Source organism: Hyalella azteca, unplaced genomic scaffold, assembly GCF_000764305.2.
Source record: "Hyalella azteca isolate HAZT.00-mixed unplaced genomic scaffold, Hazt_2.0.2 contig569, whole genome shotgun sequence".
Classification (NCBI taxonomy): Eukaryota; Metazoa; Arthropoda; class Malacostraca; order Amphipoda; family Hyalellidae; genus Hyalella; species Hyalella azteca.
Genome location: NW_025930915.1, coordinates 1 through 19,746, shown reverse-complemented (window position 1 = coordinate 19,746; position 19,746 = coordinate 1). Strand labels below are relative to the sequence as shown.

Here is a 19,746-nt window from a genome sequence, read left to right as displayed (position 1 = left end):
AATGTAGGAAAAGTATTGTCGTAGACAGAAGATATCGTATTATTAATAAGAGTGAAATGCCCTGAAAAAAGTCATAAATCAGGATTCAAGCAGAACGATTACTTTTATCTGTAACGGTTTTCTGGTCAGCACCGCTCAAAACTGAAATATTCGGAATTCGTTTTTTAACACGTTGATTACGTATTGGTACATATGCGTACCACGAAATGTATTTCTCTAGGAGGTACGTAGTGGTACATAATTCGCTTGCCTGAAATCGGCCAAATCCGAGAACAAAAAAGGCAAAAAAGGCCGATAATTCAATGTATACTAGTTTATTTGTAGGTTCCGCTATACAAATTTCATTTATTTTCTTTTTGCAGTATTTAAAATTTGATTAGGAAGTACCCCTATCATAAATTTTAGCCGGCCAACGCAATTGAAAAAAAAACTAAATCACGGAATTTGTCGGGAATAAATGACCGTCTGGCAACCCTGCTTAAAAAAGGTACAAAAAATGAAATAATAGTACAAGATGAAGCAATCGTAGTCAACGTGTTAAAGGAGAATAACAGGTGTCATTAAATTGCATAGTCCTTCCACATTAGCCATTATTTATCCAGACAATTGTACCTATAATTATACCTATTTTTTGCTACTTCAATGCTTCGAGGTAAACCTATATATGTGTTGCCTATAGTGCCTAACACCGCCATCGATTGCAAGTGAAATGTGAGTTTTCTTCGTTTTCAAGTTGCTCGCCACTCTTTCTTGTATAAAAATTTAACTATTACTTCATTAATGAGAACTTTGCTTTTTCTATTGAACTCTAAGCTAAACCACTTCCCTCAGGATGAGTCTTATCATTAACACGTATTTAATGTGATCAGTTTCAATAAATATTTAATTGTTAGTGCTCTATAATAAACTTTGTTGCACGTAATTCAAAACAATTTTAAAGGTATATATGCTCCGATCCTTCATGTATCATCACGGTTTAATTCTAGATTTAATATAAGTGCTACAATATTCATTACAATCAATGTCCAGACACTTCGTCTAAATATCTGGACGAACTTCATTTTAAGTGTATAACGTTAATTTAATTATTTAATTTTAATTTTAAAGGTATATATATGCTCCGATCCTTCATGTTTTATCACGGTTTAATTCTAGATTTATTATAGGTGCTACAATATTCATTACAATCAATGTCCAGACACTTCGTCTAAATATCTGGACGAATTTCATTTTAAGTGTATAAAGTTAAATAAATTAAACTCATTCATACGATTCCAGAGTGAAAATGTGCACAGACATCACTATGGAGGACTTCATAAAAGCACACCATGAGATGGGGCATATTCAGTATGACATGCTCTACAAGAACCAGCCTTTCATATTCAGGTAAGCGTACCTGAATAAAAGCACACATGCATGTGATGGGTGAGACCGACATCAACCACCTCTTTGGTGTTGCATTGTCAAAAGTTGCCTTCCTACCTTTTGCTATCGTGCTTGACAAGGTAAGGTGGCCCAGTGGTTAAAGTTCAGAGTACCAAAATTTTAGTAGAGAGGCGCGGGTTCGATCCCAGCTCTGTGCGCCAGTTTCTGGTCAGAATCAGCGAGGAGGCCGGGCGGTTAAGCACAACAGAATTGTAGCAGTGAGTTGCGAGTTCGAGATCGAAAAATGCTGTGAATGTTCTGCGATGTTAAGAATCGGCGACAGGCCTACGGCCCACTAAATGCTGAAACCGCTATTATTATTATTATGTAAGGGAATTCGATCTGTAATTTTAAAAACCGCTTAACCCATTACCGCCATATGTTAATCTCGGGGAACATAACTTTCAACCAAAATTATACGTAAACTATTGAGTGTAGCAACCTGAGGACGTTTGTACGCAACAGGAAGCATTTTAAAGTTGTATGTGGCGGAACCATCAGTGCAAGTCATTTTGCGCTCACTAGAACGTATCCTTTTTGGGAAGTAGGCTTGTGACAATATTGCTCCGGTTATTCCCGTTAGGAGGTAGAGGGTTGAGAGCGTGGTGTGGTCTAAATACACGTAGCGGAGTAATTTTCGTCTGTGGATAATGGGTTTAGGTTGAAAACCCGTCAGTGATTGACTGAAACTTTCAACTTTTGTATAGTGATAGTATAGATTACGCCCTAGTCAAGATTATGACAAGGTACCATAGTGACACTGTGTCAGCGTTGATGATCTTCCTTAAATGAGCAATATAGCCACTAAAAGATGAGTAACAATTTCAAATTAGATAGAGCATTCAATTCGCGGTCCTATATTTATGATAAATACTTGCGTAAACTTAAAATTTATTACTTTCGATGCAGACATCTTAACCTTAATTTTCTATAAATTTTTTACAAGAAGGTAGTGACATGAAGCTTCAACCTAAATTTGACATCTCGTGTTGAAGGGACACGAGAACTAATCAATTGGATGACAAATTGGAAAAAATATCAACGTTTTCCTCGGTGTACAGCGTTTCGTGAGACGTGCATCGCCCTAGTAATCATGATGGCAAAAATTTGATACGACAGTAAGAACCCTCAGTCTTTTAAACGCGCTTCTGGTAAATGAATATTAGTCTAATTAAATTTTCATTCTTGCACCGATTGAACGATATAAGGAATTACTTTCCTTGACGTAAAATTGAATATTGCAGTGGAGGTGGGGAGTGTTCAGAGGCGACATTACCCCGAACTCCTACAACGCTGAGTGGTGGAAAATGCGGATGGAATATAGCGGAGTCGCCCCTCCGGTGCTGCGGACCGAGCGGGATTTTGATCCCGGCGCCAAATATCACGTACCGGCAAACACGCCTTACGTCAGGTAAATCATGGTTGAACTAGTATAAGGTTGACCCATGAGAAGCTCATTTTCGCGGATGGAGCTTGTTTTTCGCCTATGACGTCACTGATCTCAATGACATCACGGGCATTAACTAATCACCGAAATACGTTCAAACCAGTCAACCAATCCGTCCGTTTGTTTACGTTTCTCGATCTACGTGACGTAACAAGAAAGCTGAACTGAAAGACGGAACTTCTCGTGGGTCAACCTTATATATTTCAACCATGAGGTAAATCTTCGTTGCGTAAGTATCGTTTATTTGTACAGAATGCTCATCGAAACCTTCATTTCAGTAAAAATTTAATTTCTTCATTCTAAATTTTTCAGAATTTTTCCATTATATTTCTTTGAAAGCAAAGAAAATTCACTGAAAATTTATATTTTTATACACAACGCTTGGGAGTACAGAAATATTTTTGACTGTACTAAGTACTGATTGAATCTGTGGTTTAGAATTTCCAAACGGACGATGAAGCTGGACTCCGTAGGTTTTCTACAGAAATATGATAAATTTTATTTTAAAGCAAATTTAATTTGCTTAAAAATTCCTAGTGAAGACGCGCTTCAAGCAAACAAGGGCTATTTGATCACTGTAAACATTCATTCCATTGGTTATAAACGAACATTGTGCTTCGCCTTCTTTCTGGCAAAATTCATCTGAACTTATTTCAGTGTAAAAAAATAATTTAAGGCCGAAAAAGTCCAAATGCTAGTAATTTTCTTAGCTTTTAAATTCTTGGTAAACTTGCGATATAAGCATACCAGCAGGTTTATCATAGTGTTGTTATTTAACAAGTTATTGAACGAATTTGCGAATTAGCGTCAACTGAAGAAATAGTTTTCCATTAATATCCAAACCATATATCGTAGAATATGTTTTCCAATAATATCCCAACTGTGGTATTACATCCTGACTGTGGTATTACAGTCGCCTGTATATTAGTTTTCTATTAATATCCCAACAATATATCGTAGTGTATGTAGGAGACTAATGGTGTAATTTTCACACAGATACCTCGTAAGTATTTTGCTGCAGTTCCAGCTCCACGAAACGCTGTGTAGAGTGGCTGGTCATGAAGGATCTCTGCACACGTGCAGCATTTATGGCTCGCAACAAGCTGGCGAATTACTCAGGTAGGCATAGCTAATTTACATCGTTACATTTGATCTGTTTACATTTGCAATAATGCAAAAGTTCAACTGTTATCAATATTAAGTACCGATCATGGGATTTGAATGTTGAGAGTACAAGTTTATGATTAATTCGCAATTTGGAGTATAGTTTATATTATCATATGCTGTAATCACAACCAAGTCTTGCAGGTATCCTTCGAATGACACGCATCTTCTTGCTTAAGACGATTAATATCGAGAATATGTCGATCACGAATAGAAGATCTAATAAGGATTTTGCTATTGTGACTAAATCCTTCTAACTATTGCTCGACACTAAAGATTGAACAATATCGCGTTTCGCTTGCAATAAACCTCAATTTTTTAACGCTGAAGCAAACTTCCATATCTGCAATTATTTATCTCATTTTCAGGAGGGGATTATCCCTTGGCCGGTCTGAACCTTGGCCAAGCGTTCTTGCCCAGCTCACAGCTGGCCAGTACAACCGTCTGGACGCTGGACCTATATTACGCTTCTTCCAGCCGCTGCAGGATTGGCTAGCGGAACACAATGATAAGGAGGAGCTCGGATGGAGTGAGTACGAGTATCAATTCTCTTACATGACTGATAAAATATGACGAACGGCAATATTTATCCTTTATATCCAGTTTTTAGCCACGCGTCAGTATTGAAATTAATCAGTTCGAGCTAAAAAGGGCAACAATAAGCCAAATGGAAACGTAGAATTTTTGCCCATGCGTACAACTGCACTGTCACGTCTAACGAAAAAATGTTATTATTGTTGCAGATGCGTCGGAGGCTTTGATAGCTGGACGTCACGAAAACAACGGTTCAAAAGCCGCTACTGCAGCCTACGTGATCATTGCCCTCTTGTTCATCACACTCGTGATGGTCGCAGCGTGTGTCCTCGCCCGACGCTGGACCAAGACAAAGCAACCTGATACCACAGCAACAAGGTCTCAGTAAAAGACCGGAACTTAATGCTTTTAATTTTTTTTTTAATAAATGTGTACTATATTAATTTAGATAACTAATGCTTTCCAGCGTTCATTCTGTTTATTTTTACATTTTTCGCACACGTAATAAGAGTTTCCACTATATTAACTAAATTGCAAGGAAAGATGGATGATATTGTAATTTTTGCACATACTAGATATTATCAATTTAGACTGATTCATAAGAAATTATTATATATTTCTAGCTTGCACAAGATAAATTTCACCGGTACGTATCAGCAACACATAGATGAATGCAATAGTGTATTACTTTTGATTTTCCATTCCTAGAATAATTAGTAAAATATTTTATTATTTCTACAATTTGAATCTAAACGATTCTATGCATATAGTTACTCATACTGCGTTGAAGGAATGATGCTCTTCTAACCTGCGGGAAGAATGAATGAAGTGTTTAGTATTTTAATTACTATGTATTGTTAATATCATCTACATTATGTTAAATACAACAAATGTTTCTTTTAGGTTATTACCACTTTCAGCAAACCTATCGGCAACCAACAATATTGCTAATGTTAGATGCCGATGAAAACTATCCTCTGCACACCTGTCAGTCACGACATTATCAAAGTTCAACTGCATACATGACTGACATATCTTTATATTGAACAAGCCTGAAGGGTCTTCAACGGGGGGTGAATTCACTACCTATCCTAAGTACTTCGTTACATGAAGAGTAAATAAGACTTTTTGGTCACTGATTACAACTGTCCTATTTGATGATTACAAGTCTTTTCAATAATAAAATCCACATGGATTTTGCTAAATACAATGCAGTTTAACACAAATCGAATTCAACATCGTGAGACTGAAAGCGACAGGGAGTTAAGCTTACCTTATGATGTCCTTACCAGAGCGGTGAAAACGGAAACTTATCTTCGAGCCGACTGACGGGGGTCGTTTTCTTGAAGTGAAGTTTGACAGATGTGAAGCGTGTAAGTAGTTTGCCGGTACCATCGGGCCAACAGCCACGTTATTTGTTGGAGGCGAATTGTATTTTTAGTTTCAGATGCTAGGTTTGCTGGGAGCGAAGAAATAGAAGCTGCAATATCGCCTGACAAATACTCATTATATCGGGTCATGGTTTACAACGACATTCACGTGAGAGAAGAGTCGAGCATTTTTCAGGAGACGATGAGGCTGGCTGGCTACAGAAGCGATGTTTACATTACATTCGCAAAATTAGTGACATCAATGCTTAGATGGACATCCGAAAATAGTTGACGTTGCACACGTTCGATGAGAATTCAAGAAAAAGATTTATATTTAAATTCAATCGAGATGAATGAATAGAATCTACGTATATTGAAGGTTTCCGACACAATCACTAGAAGAATTTACAGATAACGTTAGCACCAGAAGTTGAAATCTTTTACAATATGTACATAATTTGGAACCACGAAAACTGGTAGCGTAATAATTCTGTACATGTCAAATGCAGAGAGAGTTCTAAGACCGAGATCTCCTTGCTCTCTTGCGACTAGAGTACGATGAGTAGCTAACTCTGGAATTGCATCGGCTTGATGATCTAGAATTTGATCGAGACCTGTATTTGTGCGAGCGTTTACTGGATCGTTTTGATGAATACGAAGTTCTGCTGCTGCGACTATGGCTGCGTTCTCGTCGTCTGCTGCGGCTTCGACTTCGGTATTTGTGTCTGCTTTGGCTACGACTTCTGTCACAGCGACTGCCTTTACGTCGACTGCGACTTCGCTCTCGGTGCCGACGTTCCCGCGAATGTGAATGCTCTCGCGAATATTTCTTCCCACGAGACAAATAATTTCCATGACCAACATCGGAATCGTCGGATGATTCAGACTCAGACTCATCTCGGCGTCGGCGTTTCTTTTTCTTTGACTCCTTTTTAGCTTTTCGTTCAGTGGACCTACTCCTCTTTTTGGATTCTTCTTTACTACTATTTTTCTTAGCCTGTTTTTTGTCTTTCTTCTTTTTCTTGTTCCGTCGCTCCTCGCTGGTCGTTGAGGTGCTCTTTTCTGAAGGCAACGAGTCAGGCTCAGAGTCCTGAGAAGCTTCAGATACTTCCTCTGGTCGTCCAGTGTTGCTGTCTTCAGACGTACGTTCTTTCACTGAACAAATGAATATGATCAATATAAATTGATTGCTTTTGGTGCGTATATATCTATAATTTTTACAACTGATGTTACTTATATTGATGATCATTAATTCAAATGTGAGCACCTGTATACAACAGCATTTTTTGAAGTATCGCCACAGCCACACTATCAAAAATTAGACATTTCTCGTCAAAATTTAAATAATTTAAGCTCTGCCCAACCAATTCTCATTGAATTTTATACGGGGAAAATAAACATAAAATAAAATACAGGAAAAAATGGGCTCTAGCACCTGATTTATACCATGATCGATTTCTAACCTCACATCTGATTTACAAGCTCCCTCTTGATTTATAACCTTATCAGTTATTACTGATTTACAAGTTCATTTTTATTTACACCCTCACCCCAGATTTACACTATATCCCTTGATTTAAACCCTCACCCCATATTTATACCTTGATTTAAACTTTTACCCCAGATTTACACCCTATCCGTTGATTTAAACCCTCTCCCCGGATTTACACCCAGGAAATTACCTTTAGTACCATGATCCAGGTGATCGGACGAGCTTGCTCTTCTATTTTTCTTCTTAGTCTCTCCATTCTCTGACTGAGATTCCTCTTTCACTTTTGGAACTTTGTGCTTCGGCTCATCGATAATTTTTTCGTCCCCTCTCTCACTTTCATCTACACTTTCTTCTTTATATTTTTCACGTGCTCTTAGCTCCTCCATCTTTTTTTCCTTCTCTTCATTTTCAATTTTCTCCTGTAACCTGTGCATGATCTCTCGTTCAGTCATCTGGAAATCACGCTTCTTTTTCCTGATTTGCTCGCGGAGTTCCTCATCGCTGTCTTCAGAAGAGTTGTTGTCTTGGGGAGAGGCTTGCTGTTCTTGGCCGGCAGGGGCGCTGTCTTCACCCTCCGACTCCGACTCGCTGTCACTGTACATGCTCAGCCCGCCTGCACACACATAATGGGCACCAATTACACTGCACCATGCAAGCAAAACTGAATTTGCAATGAAATCACTAGTTACTCGTCAAAGTAATATTACTATTGCTCCAAAATAAGTTTCGCTCAATTAAAGAAAGACAAACGGTGCGATAAACTGATTTCATATTCTAACAACGTAAATGAAACGCACACATTCACGTGAACATTCATCCAGTTACTCGTTTCCGAGCGAAAAGTACTACTATGGTAGAAAAAAGTTACAATTATGTACTCCGATCCAAAACGAAATGCACTCGCACACTCAAACTAAATCCAAGCTGACGGCACAATGAGTCCAAGATCACACATCAAATGAAATAAGTAAAATTGATGATATACATCAGAGATTGAACTATCGAAACTCGAGAAGGTACAGAACATTTAATCTTAAAGTAAAACAACAACAAGTACTTTCAGGGTAAGGACGAGAATCTGAAAGTAGTGAAGAGACGGAACTACGACTCAGATTTTCAATTATTCTTCGGTACAAATGATCACATTTAGTATGGGAACACTGGAGCCAAATATTCATCATTTGAAAAATGAGGAAACTGAACTTGATCTCCAAGAAAATCTTCGTCACGTTGTCGAAATGTTTTTGATTCACACGAATTCTACAAATATTGTTGTTTATTGGAAATTCACTAGTATTGAACCAAGCACAAGAGATATAAATTTAAAAAGTTTATTCCGAGGCTCGTACCGGTACAGCTGAAGACACAATTTCACTGAGATTTGGTAAATTAGCTATGGAAAGAAGTCATTCGCGTGACCCGTGAAAAGGATTCAAACTGATGTGTGAAATACCAACGATCAGGAGATGTCTTTTTCGAGATTCGTAATACCTACAAGAATTATTCAACATCTCACTGGAGACCTGTTAAATAACAAGGGGAGCAAAAAGTCTATTCTATAACTCTTATCAAGGGGCTACTTACCAAGAACTCCACCCGACAAAGAAGCAAGGGCAGAGTGTCCGCTCTTCTTCACCTCAACAGCTGGAGCTTTACGACAAGAACATGTGTTAAGACCATCTGCAGCAGGTGGCTTCATCATTTACGTCAGGCCGAAAAAGCCACCTGGCAGGAGGCAACTTGGCGTGTGGTGTTCACACAGCCACACACGTATGCCACACAGGCCGAACGAAATGCCACAGAGGCAGTGGCAACAGCTCAAGAAGTCGTTACATGGAAATCTAAATCTCACAAATTAGTCAACCGAATCGCTGCTCAAAAACTTTGATTTTTTCCATGTTTCTTCAAAGAACAAAAGTTTACTCAGTCCAATCTAAGTCAGGAAGTTTATGACTTTGGAACTAAATAATTGTTCTAGTATTTAAGTGCTTCCTCAGTTAATGCTGATAACCTTAATCAAATAATTACAATTTATAATACGTAATTACCTCAACAATTTGTACTATGATTTTTTTTCCTTCCCTAAGCGTAAATCAGTGACGGTTAAAAACGTCATTAGGAATTGGAACTCATCATATAATTTGTGTATTTGTTGAGTAAATATGATGAGCAAGACTATTTTTACCTGATGATTCAAATAAATTCAACCTCCCACGAAATAATTTGCCCGTTGTAACGTTAGGTAAAAAATTTCGTTGCTTTTATGCAATATACAAGATTAGGAGTGCTACCTAACTATGTGAGAAAAAAAAAATGCGCTGGAAATTGGACGAAAGTAAGCAACGAAAGCTTACAAACAAATGCCTTGCACACGGTGATACGGGATTCGTCAAATAAATATCCCAAAATGAAGTTTGCTTGTTTACTGTGCGCCATACCCTAATTCTATTGAAATAATTCAAGTAAACGCCGCAATTAGTAGAGTCAACCATAAGTGCATATAGTTACTGTAAAATGACCCTCAAATTTCAAGTTTTGTCAGATAATTCGAGTGTTGTGAAAAATTTTTCTTCCAGATTGCGAGCACTACTACTCTTGCTTGATAGCAATATAAATTTTCTGCGTGTGGACACCGCTTTTTATAATCTCTATTCTCATTCAGTATTTGGTTTCAATTCTGAAAACAAGAGACGGCTATTTACATATTCGGAACACCTGGGCTATGCTTATGCTGGCTTCGGATATCTCACGAGCAAGCTGACAATAATCAGAACAATTCATTTAATGCTAAACACCAACTCATTTCAAAATGCTTCTTTAAAATTTCTGAGCATTTCTCCCCGCCGCCCCCCATGACATAAATCAGGATGGAAATGCATGTAACAGCTGACGAGTATATTTAACGATTTAATAACAAGATTTAATGATCATATGATAAATAAATCTCATCAGAGCAAAACGTGTTCTTGATTGATTAGATAAAGACAAAAAAAAAAAAAATGTAACAAACCTCACAGCCAAATAGATCCAATCCCAATTATTAATATTCTATAGAAACAGGAAAAGTTGACCAAATTTTGTCAAAATGGGTAGGCTTGTAGCTCGCCAATAGAACCAATAACCAGTTTTGCCAAAGGCCACGCTCCGATAAAAGACATTAACATTAAAATCCCTCGGATTAAAAACCTCCCACCTTTTTTCCTGGCCCTGGAGAGCACCTCCTCAGACACCTCCTCCATGAGTTGGCTTGTCATCTCCAGCAGGATTTCTGTCGTCCAGCGCCTCAGCATCGCAGTCTGCACATCGAAATACACTCGTAATTTGGCATACAACTAAAAAAATTAATAAAATAACGCAATAATGTCCTAGCAGCATAGAAACCAAAATTATAGTTTGCAGATCACCAAAGTTACTTTAATTGAAATGTAACTAATAGCGCCCTAGTGGCGAATAGTAAACTATTTCCAGTAGATACCAATTTTCCAACCGTTTTGTATCCCGAAATTATCAACAGCAGTAGGTATATAAATTATACACGTTAAAATAGAATTTTTATTAAATGCATTCCTTTAGAAAAATGTAAATTTTCAAACAATAAAGCAGAAAAAATATAACTCAGTACTCACTGCAGTGAGTGACAGAGAGCGCATTTTCTTGTCGACAAAAACTTGAGGTCACGGACAGACAGACAGACAGACAGACGGACGTACGAACATGGCGAGCACAATAGTGCATTTTTTCCATAAATAAGAAAATGCGCTAAAATGTATATGGCACATTTCTTTAGTTCAATATCGAGCTACACGCAAATTTAGCAATGATGCACAAACCATTTCCTGATTTATTTCCTCCCTAGTAAGGGTCAATGGAGGTGAAGGCTCCCGCTTGGCTGAAAAGGCTCGCCGCGGTTCCTCTTCCTCCTGCTCCGGTACAGACGCCAGTGACGAGGTCGTCTTCACGCTGCTGTCGAAGCGCGACTTCCTGAGCAAACAGAAGTTCAGGTCTTACTAAGAAACACTTTGCAAAGAAATTACGCTAAAATTGTATGAAATTATACAATTTTCACTGGGGGAAAGCAAGGGGCTAAAATACTTATTTTCACTGAGCTTATTTTTCTAGCCTATGGGGTTTCAATATACGTTATTTCAGAGAAAAATTCCTTACATGGCTCATTAGCGCACAAGGTACTGTTATAAAATATGGAAAACACTATCCTAGAGGACCCAAAATGAGCTAAAGAGCAAGTAGAATAATAGCTTCACAGTCTACTGAAAACTTCTATGAATTGTGATGCACTTAAAGGTAAACAACGATGACACAGCTACATAACTACACACAATTTAGTGGCCGACAGAAATAACTCAGAGCCTGCCATACATTTCCATAATAAATCATATAGAAGAGTAATGCTATTCTAATAATTCAATTATAACACGAAATATACTCTACTCATGAGCATGCTCAGGAAGTTAAAAAATAAAATCATTGCAGCAGCATAGCTAATAAAGACATTAATAATGTTATCGTGAAAATATTAATGTGCTAATATTACATGTAAAATAATGTTATTAACCATTAATGACAATGGATTATGCTACTAATGACATAATGAATAGTAAATAGTTAATATTTAAGTTAGTTTTTTTAAAGGAACCTTCTACGAGAGTGAGTTAAATATAATATTTAAATAATATATTAAAATAATAATGACATTATTATCAATAGTTAAGATGGTTAGGAACCTTCCACGAGAGCAAGTTAAATATGATAAATTCATATAATAATAGTAATAGTAAAGGTTAAGTTAGTTTGAGAAAGGTAGTTAAGGTTAAGGTAGTTTGAGAAAGAACCTTCTATGAAAGCGAGTTAAACATAGTATTTATATAATATATCAAAATAATAATGCCATTATTAGCAATAGTTAAAGTAGTTCGAGAAGGAACCTTCTATGAGGTGCGAGAGCCCCGGGTGTAGGAACAGCAGTGCTCTGGAGACCAGCCGCCGATGACAAGCTTTCCTCGGATGTCTTCTCCTTCTTGGGCTCTTTGGTGTCATTCTCTTCCTCTTCGCTGTCGCTGTCCTAGAGAACCAACGTATATATTCGAAAAATGCATTTCAGAAGCAAACATTTATCAATTTCAAGCTATTATTTAATGATCTAGTACATAGGAGTGCATTTTTCATGCAGGTGCAGAGAACAAAAACACGATTTTTTAACCATAACATCTTGTAATAAACTTCAGAAAATTATTCAATTACTTTGTACACTACAAAGCAGCATCCTATCATTGTCATCTTGTTTAGACGATGTGCCCATGTCGACCTTTACATATTATTACATCTATTTAATGACACTGAATAAATACACATTATTACCTCTATAGAATGAGACTGCATAAATTCTTATGTATCCTCAAACCTAAAAGACGAATACAATACGATCAACAATATCAACATGGTAACAGGCATGAAAAAAATGAATTCCTACTCACAAATTTGCTCTTGGCAGGCTGTATCATAGCTCCATCTGGGTGCTCGGCTAGACGCCGCTCTGCTGCTTCTCGCTTGTGCTTCAACATGGCCTCCTTCTCTGAAGCAGCTTTCTCTCGCTCAAGCTGTAGAAGTGCAAGCTATTAAATAAACTAGCTGTGTTGACCGAGCTCAATTTGGCATCTGAGCGCCATAGCAAACACATCTGCTGATATTTTTTTAGAAAGACTGAGGAAATGCCTGATTTTGGGTAATAAATCAAACATTCGTCATCATAATGAATAGACCAATTATTAAAATCGTTTTTATTAATTAACACTGTATTAGAGAAAAATATGAACATTTCTTAATGTAAAGGTGCAGAAAATATATTCATATGAATAATAAATATACTCAAAAACTATCAACAATCCATTCATACTAAGGGTACCGTACATTAATGTTAACCTAATCCTGTGCGTTAGGAGAAAAGTAAATAACCGTAAGAAAATATTTTTAGAAGAATCTTACGATATTTTGGACGACGATCATAAATGATACACAGCATTATTTACACGGCAAAAAAAAAAATAGAACCAGCCTTTTATATTCAGGTAAGCGTACCTGAATAAAAGATCACCATGAGATGGGCACATTCAGTAAGACGTGCTCTACATATGTCTACAAGAACCAGCCTTTCATATTCAGGTAAGCGTACCTGAATAAAAGCACACCATGTAATGGGTCATATACTCATATTCAGTAAGACATGCTCTACAAGAACCAGCCTTTTATATTCAGGTAAGCGTACCTGAATGAAAGCACACCGTGTAATGGGTCATATACTCATATTCAGTAAGACATGCTCTACAAGAACCAGCCTTTTATATTCAGGTAAGCGTACCTGAATAAAAGCGCTCCATGTGATGGGTCATATACTCATATTCAGTATGACATGCTCTACAAGAACCAGCCTTTCATATTCAGGTGACACTTGCGAGGATCAAATGCAAGACGTTTGTTCTGGGAAATTCTTCACAAAATACAGAGTACGCTACGACAACTATGGATAACCTTCGGCATTGAATAATATGCAACTAGGATTAATAGACAAAATTCCAACTAATGAGTGTACAGATGGTGAAGATCATGCAACTTTCCATCGAAAGAGTATGCTTCTGTTTTTCAGTTCGCTGTTATTTTTGCTGAACTCGATAGTTTGAAAACCCATCTTTCTAATTTCGTCTTTTATCTAATGTTTGTTTGAAAGCTGCCAAGCTACATTCACAGGTGAGAAAACGGTCTATAATTTAAAATACCGGTAAAATAATTTCCATGTTGCAAATAGAATAGATTAAAGGAATAGCTTAAACGAAATATATCGGAAGTGTGAAATTTGCAAAGCTAGATTTACTTCTCATAGAATATTCACTTTTAAAGTACACTATTTATGCAACATATACAAAATTGACTTAACTTCGGTTATTACTCGCTTCACAACTATATTTTCACGTTAAATTAGAGGTTGAGATTATTTATCCCTGGGCAGGGACGGTGCAAACCCCGGATTTCACGAGGCCATAGGGGACGTGGTGGCGTTGTCAGCGTCTACTCCCCAACACATGAGGGCGCTGGGGCTGTTGCCTGAAGCATCACTTGCAGACCAATTCCATAGACATGAGACCGACATCAACCACCTCTTTGGTGTTGCATTGTCAAAAGTTGCCTTCCTACCTTTCGCTATCGTGCTTGACAAGGTAAGGGAATTCGGTCTGTAATTTCAAAACTCGTTTAACCCTTTACCGCCATATGTCAATCTCGGGGAACATAACTCTCAACCAGAATTATACGTTACTCTCAACCAAAATTATACACTATTAAGTGTAGCAACGTGAGGACGTTTGTACGCAACAGGAAGCATTTTAAAGTCGTACGTGACGGCAACCATCAGTGCAAGTCATTTTACGCTCATTAGAACCTATCCTTTTTGGGAAGTAGGATTGTGACAATATTGCTCCGGTTACTCATGTCAGGCGGTAGAGGGTTAAGAGCGTGGTGTGGTCTAAATACACGTAGCGGCGTAATTTTCGTCTGTGAATAATGGGTTTAGCTTGAAAATCCGTCAGTGATTGGCTGAAACTTTCAACTTTTGTATAGTGATAGTATAGATTACGCCCTAGTCAAGATTACGACATGGTACCATAGTGACACTGTCTATTTTGCTCGTCATGACCGTCCGTCTGTCCGTTTGTCTGTCCGTGACTTCACGTTTACGTCGATTTTGAGAAAATTCGCTCTCTGTCACTCCCTGCAGTGAGTACGGAGTTATATTTTTTAGACATCAGATTAACCAGCGGTTTCAGTAGACTGGATTTCTGTAATCCAGTTCGACATTTTGGCTCCCATTTACCGTTTTTTCTCCCATTATATAGGTTAGCCAACAGCTGCAGTGGGCTGGGTTCCTGTAATCCAGTTCGATATTTTGGCCCCCATTTACCCGTTTTTCACCAATCAGGTCAGCCAACAACTGCAGTAGACTGGTACCTATAACCCAGTTCGACATTTTGGCCCCCATTTGCACGGTTTTTCTCCCATCAGGCAGCCAACAGCTGCAGTGGACTGGTACCTATAGCTATAACCCAGTTCGACATTTTGACCACCATTTACCTGTTTTCACCCATCAGGTCAGCAAACAGCTGCAGTGGACTGGTACCTATAGCTATAACCCAGTTCGACATTTTGACCCCCATTTACCTGTTTTCACCCATCAGGTCAGCCAACAGCTGCAGTGGGCTGGGTTCCTGTAATCCAGTTCGATATTTTGGCCCCCATTTACCGGTTTTTCACCCATAAGGTCAGCTAACAGCTGCAGTAGACTGGGTACCTATAACCCAGTTCGACATTTTGGCCCCCATTTACCCGTTTTTTCACCAATGAGATCAGCCAATAGCTGCAGTGGGTTGGGTTCCTCAGTTCCTGTAATACAGTTCAATATTTTGGCCCCCATTTACCCGTCTTTCACCCATCAGGTCAGCCAACAGCTGCAGTGGGCTGAGTTTCATCGAGCCAGTTTCGAAGAGGGTCGGCAATTCGCATGGCGGGACTTCAGTGAAGCAGCCGTCAGGCGTATGTTCAGTTTCATCACCGAGCTCGGCAGGGCAGCTCTACCGCCCCAGGACCTAGAAGAGGTCGGTCACAATTAACTTGCGTCGTAATTATTGCTTGTTCCTAACATTCGTCCTGGTAAAATATCTGTTGTATTATTAATGTATCCTCATGGAGAAGATGGATGTTTGTTCATAGCAAAACGAGTCAATAGAATAATTTTCTTTTCCTAGCCCCATTTCCACTAAAGCACTAGACATGGTGGGATTTTTCCCAATGCGGTCATCTGTCATAATATCGAATTCTGTTAATTTTTAACGGCTGATAAGTCAAATGAGAAATATTAAAATCTAAATCATCCACTTATTTGAAAAATTAGTGAAAGATGTTAAATCAATCTGTATTTGTGATTCGCCACGATTGATGCACATTCAAAACTTAAATAATTAAAGACAATCATTAACTTTCTGAAAATGTCTAAGCAACACCCGTTACTAATATATCCGTTTCAATACCTGGACTTTAATTTTTAGGGGCTGAATTTTATTCTTTTATTCAACATGCGAATAGGAAAAGTGGATACTTTAATGTTGTGAGAAGGACCATTTAAATATTTTTAGTGTCTGAACTTATTCTTTAAAATCAATTTATGAAACGGGAATTTTAGGTATAAAGTTGGGACTTGTAAGGTGCCAGAGTATTTAGTTGAAGGATACACGTGTTAGTGTGCGGTTTGAACTTCTGCACACGAAATTTAGACTTGTGTGTAAAGCATTTATACGAACTTACGTTTTTTAGCTCTGCTCAGTGAATCGTGGACAAACAACACCAGGGCCCATACTCTCAAAAAAAGTTAAGAGATCGTAAGTTCATCAGCCAATCATTGACGGCCTTTCAAGCAAAATCCACCAATCATAGACAAGAAAATAGAGCGTAAGTACTTACGTTCACTTAGCGAATTTTGAAAGTATGGCCCCTGGTATCAATCTGTGTCAATGGTCTGCCGAATAAATCTTCTAAAGCAGACTTTCCATGTGGTGCTCGTGAACATTGCCTGGGTTCTGAAGTTTTCTTTGACGTCCAACGCGTTTACTGAAGGATCATGAGAGATTTTTTTCTAGTTTTTATGCGATACCCCGGCTGATATGGCAGGTGGTAGAAATAATTTTAGGCTACCAAAAGATTCAGGTGAATTGATGAACTAAAAATATTTCAAAGTCAGATTTGCTACTTTGAAATTAATATTAAATAAATTACCCTAGAGACTGTTTTACTAAGAAGTTAATTTCCCAAACTTATTATTCTTATATATTGATCAAGTTCTATTAATAATTTTACTTCCTCCTCCCAAAATAGTAACTGCTAAGATAACCTTAATCATGACATATCCTTAAAATCTTGAGAATTTCTTTTGGATTTTTTTATTTGTTCAATTTGAGAACTTTTTGTTGAGAATTTCCTAAAAAATTTCAACATTTATTCCGAATTTATGTTGTTCAGTATTCGGAGCTGCTACAGCGCATGAAGACGCACTACTCGACAGCGCGGGTATGCCGCTACGAGCCTGAGCCTGCGTCATCGTCGGAGCTCCAGAACTTGGAACTTCCAGAGGACTTCCAGGACTACGACTTGGAAACTGAAGCCAACAAGACTTGTCTTCCAACCCTCGACCTAGAACCGGGTTAGTAAATTACAAATTGCACTTGAAAAGTTTTTTATACCAGTCCTCAGCCTAGAACAGACCAACCGAGTAAGAAACTTTTATACCCGGTTTGAAGCTTTGCCTCCATAGCTCAGTGGCTAGAGCACTGGGGATGTGCTCTAGCCACTGAGCTTTCAAAGCTCGCGAAGTGAACATGAGTACTTACGCTCTATTTTCTTGTCTATGACTGGTGGATTTTGCTTGAAAGGCCGTCAATGATTGGCTGATGAACTTACGATCTCTTAACTTTTTGAAAGTATAGGCCCTGGTCTTGTGACCAACGGCCGGGAGTTCATCTCTCCCTGACGACAGCTCGTTTTGGGCAGAGTGGCCCAGAGGTTACAGTTCAGGGCCTATACGTTCAAAAAAGTTAAGAGATCATATGTTCATCAGCCAATCATTGACTGCCTTTTAAGCAAAATCCACCAATCATGGACAAGAAAATAGAGCGCAAGTACTTACGTTCACTTAGCGATTTTTGAAAGTATGGCCCCAGAGTACCAGACTTTCAAAAAAAGTTAAGAGATCGTAAGTTCATCAGTCAATCATTGTACGGCCTTTCAAGCAAAATCCACCAATCATAGACAAGAAAATAGAGCGTAAGTTTTTACGGTCACTTAGCGAGTTTTGAAAGTATGGCCCCAGGATTGGAGCAAAGAGGTGCGGGTTTGATCCCAGCTCTGTGTGCCAGTTTCTGGTCAGAATCGGCAAGGAGGCCGGGCGGTTAAGCACAGCAGAATTAGAGCACTGAGTAGCTTGTTCGAGACCGCAACAAGCTGTGAAGGTTCTGCGATGTTGAGAATCAGAAGAATAATCCGAATTATTAATTGTAATCAGGCCGTAGGCGTACGATGAAACCGCTATAATTATTATTTATATTATATACCTAAACCAAAGTAACTTGTCTGCATAGGCCCATGCTATCGAAAGTCGAATAGATACAAATAGAGGCCGATTTCTCGTTTGTACAGTTTGGTAAGTTTTCTCAGTGACACCGCCTTCAGTGATTGGCTGACGGAGTGACGAACTCTCACCTATTAATCAGTGTCCTCGATAGTTGAACTACCAGTGTTTCCAATACTTATATTACCCATCAGTGTACCCAATAATTATCAGCGTTTTCAATAATTGAGTTATCAGTGTTATAAACGATTGAATTACCAGGGTTCTGTCTAGTTCAATTATCAGGGTTTTCTCTAGTTCAATTATCGATGTTCATAGTTCAATTAACAATGTTCATAGTTCAATTATCAATGTTCATAGTTAAATTATCAATGTTCAATATCCTGAAAATATTCAGACTTTACCCGCGTGATGGCTACGTCGAGATCGTCGCGGGAGTTGCGTCATATTGAATTATCAGTGTTATAAACGGTTTAATTATCAGGGTTTTCTCTAGTTCAATTATCAATGTTTTCTCTAGTTCAATTATCATTGTTCATAGTTCAATTATCAATGTTCAAAATCCTGGAAATATTCAGACGTGACCCGTATCATGGCTACGTCGAGATCGTCGCGGGAGTTGCGTCACGCGTGGCGTGCGTGGCGGGACGCGGCAGGGGCGCCGCTACGGCCGCTCTACCAGCGCTTCGTGCAGCTCGCTAACGCTGCCGCTACGCTCAATGGTAAATGTGTAGTTGATACTTTACTGTTTGTATCGATATAAAAATCTAGTTTAAAGTGTAGTTGATACTTTACTGTTTGTATCGATATAGAAATCTAGTTTAAAGTGTAGTTGATACTTTACTGTTTGTATCGATATAAAAATCTAGATTTAAGTGTAGTTGATACTTTACTGTTTGTATCGATATAAAAATCTAGTTTAAAGTGTAATGGATATTTTTCTGTTATTTCCAGCTTGTCCAAGGATTTGATTTGTTAACAAAAATTGTTAGCAAATTCGTCCTAGCAATCGAAATTCGTCCCCAAATTCGTCCCCGGATGATGGCACGGCTTCGACGATCGCTTTATTTTAATTAAAGGAACATCCAGAGTTCATATGTTTCTTTTGAAATATGTTGCTTCATTTTACATGTTA

The 19,746-nt window shown here is 38.2% G+C and overlaps 3 protein-coding genes across 3 annotated transcripts; 2 read left to right on the top strand and 1 right to left on the bottom strand.

The window, feature by feature from the left end:
- Positions 1–1,412: 1,412 nt before the first annotated feature.
- On the top strand, positions 1,413–5,715 carry LOC108674994 (angiotensin-converting enzyme-like). The gene is made up of 5 exons (XM_018162984.2): positions 1,413–1,505; positions 2,670–2,836; positions 3,869–3,991; positions 4,405–4,565; positions 4,780–5,715. The coding sequence occupies exons 1-5, from the start codon at positions 1,413–1,415 to the stop codon at positions 4,956–4,958; spliced, it is 723 nt and encodes a 240-aa protein (XP_018018473.2). The 3' UTR covers positions 4,959–5,715.
- LOC108674995 (luc7-like protein 3) lies at positions 5,066–13,743 on the bottom strand. Its single transcript, XM_018162985.2, has 9 exons — positions 13,729–13,743; positions 12,925–13,047; positions 12,376–12,512; positions 11,263–11,413; positions 10,626–10,728; positions 9,017–9,082; positions 7,623–8,045; positions 5,844–7,095; positions 5,066–5,378 (listed from the first exon to the last, which is right to left on the bottom strand). The coding sequence occupies exons 1-8, from the start codon at positions 13,741–13,743 to the stop codon at positions 6,458–6,460; spliced, it is 1,656 nt and encodes a 551-aa protein (XP_018018474.2). The 3' UTR covers positions 5,066–5,378; positions 5,844–6,457.
- Positions 13,744–14,523: 780 nt separating this feature from the next.
- Positions 14,524–19,333, top strand: LOC108674993 (angiotensin-converting enzyme; the record flags this gene model as incomplete). The annotated part of the gene is made up of 4 exons (XM_047880376.1): positions 14,524–14,658; positions 15,931–16,089; positions 17,507–17,687; positions 19,190–19,333. Coding segments are annotated over exons 1-4 (619 nt in total), but the record flags the coding sequence as incomplete, so codon positions are not given.
- Positions 19,334–19,746: the final 413 nt, after the last annotated feature.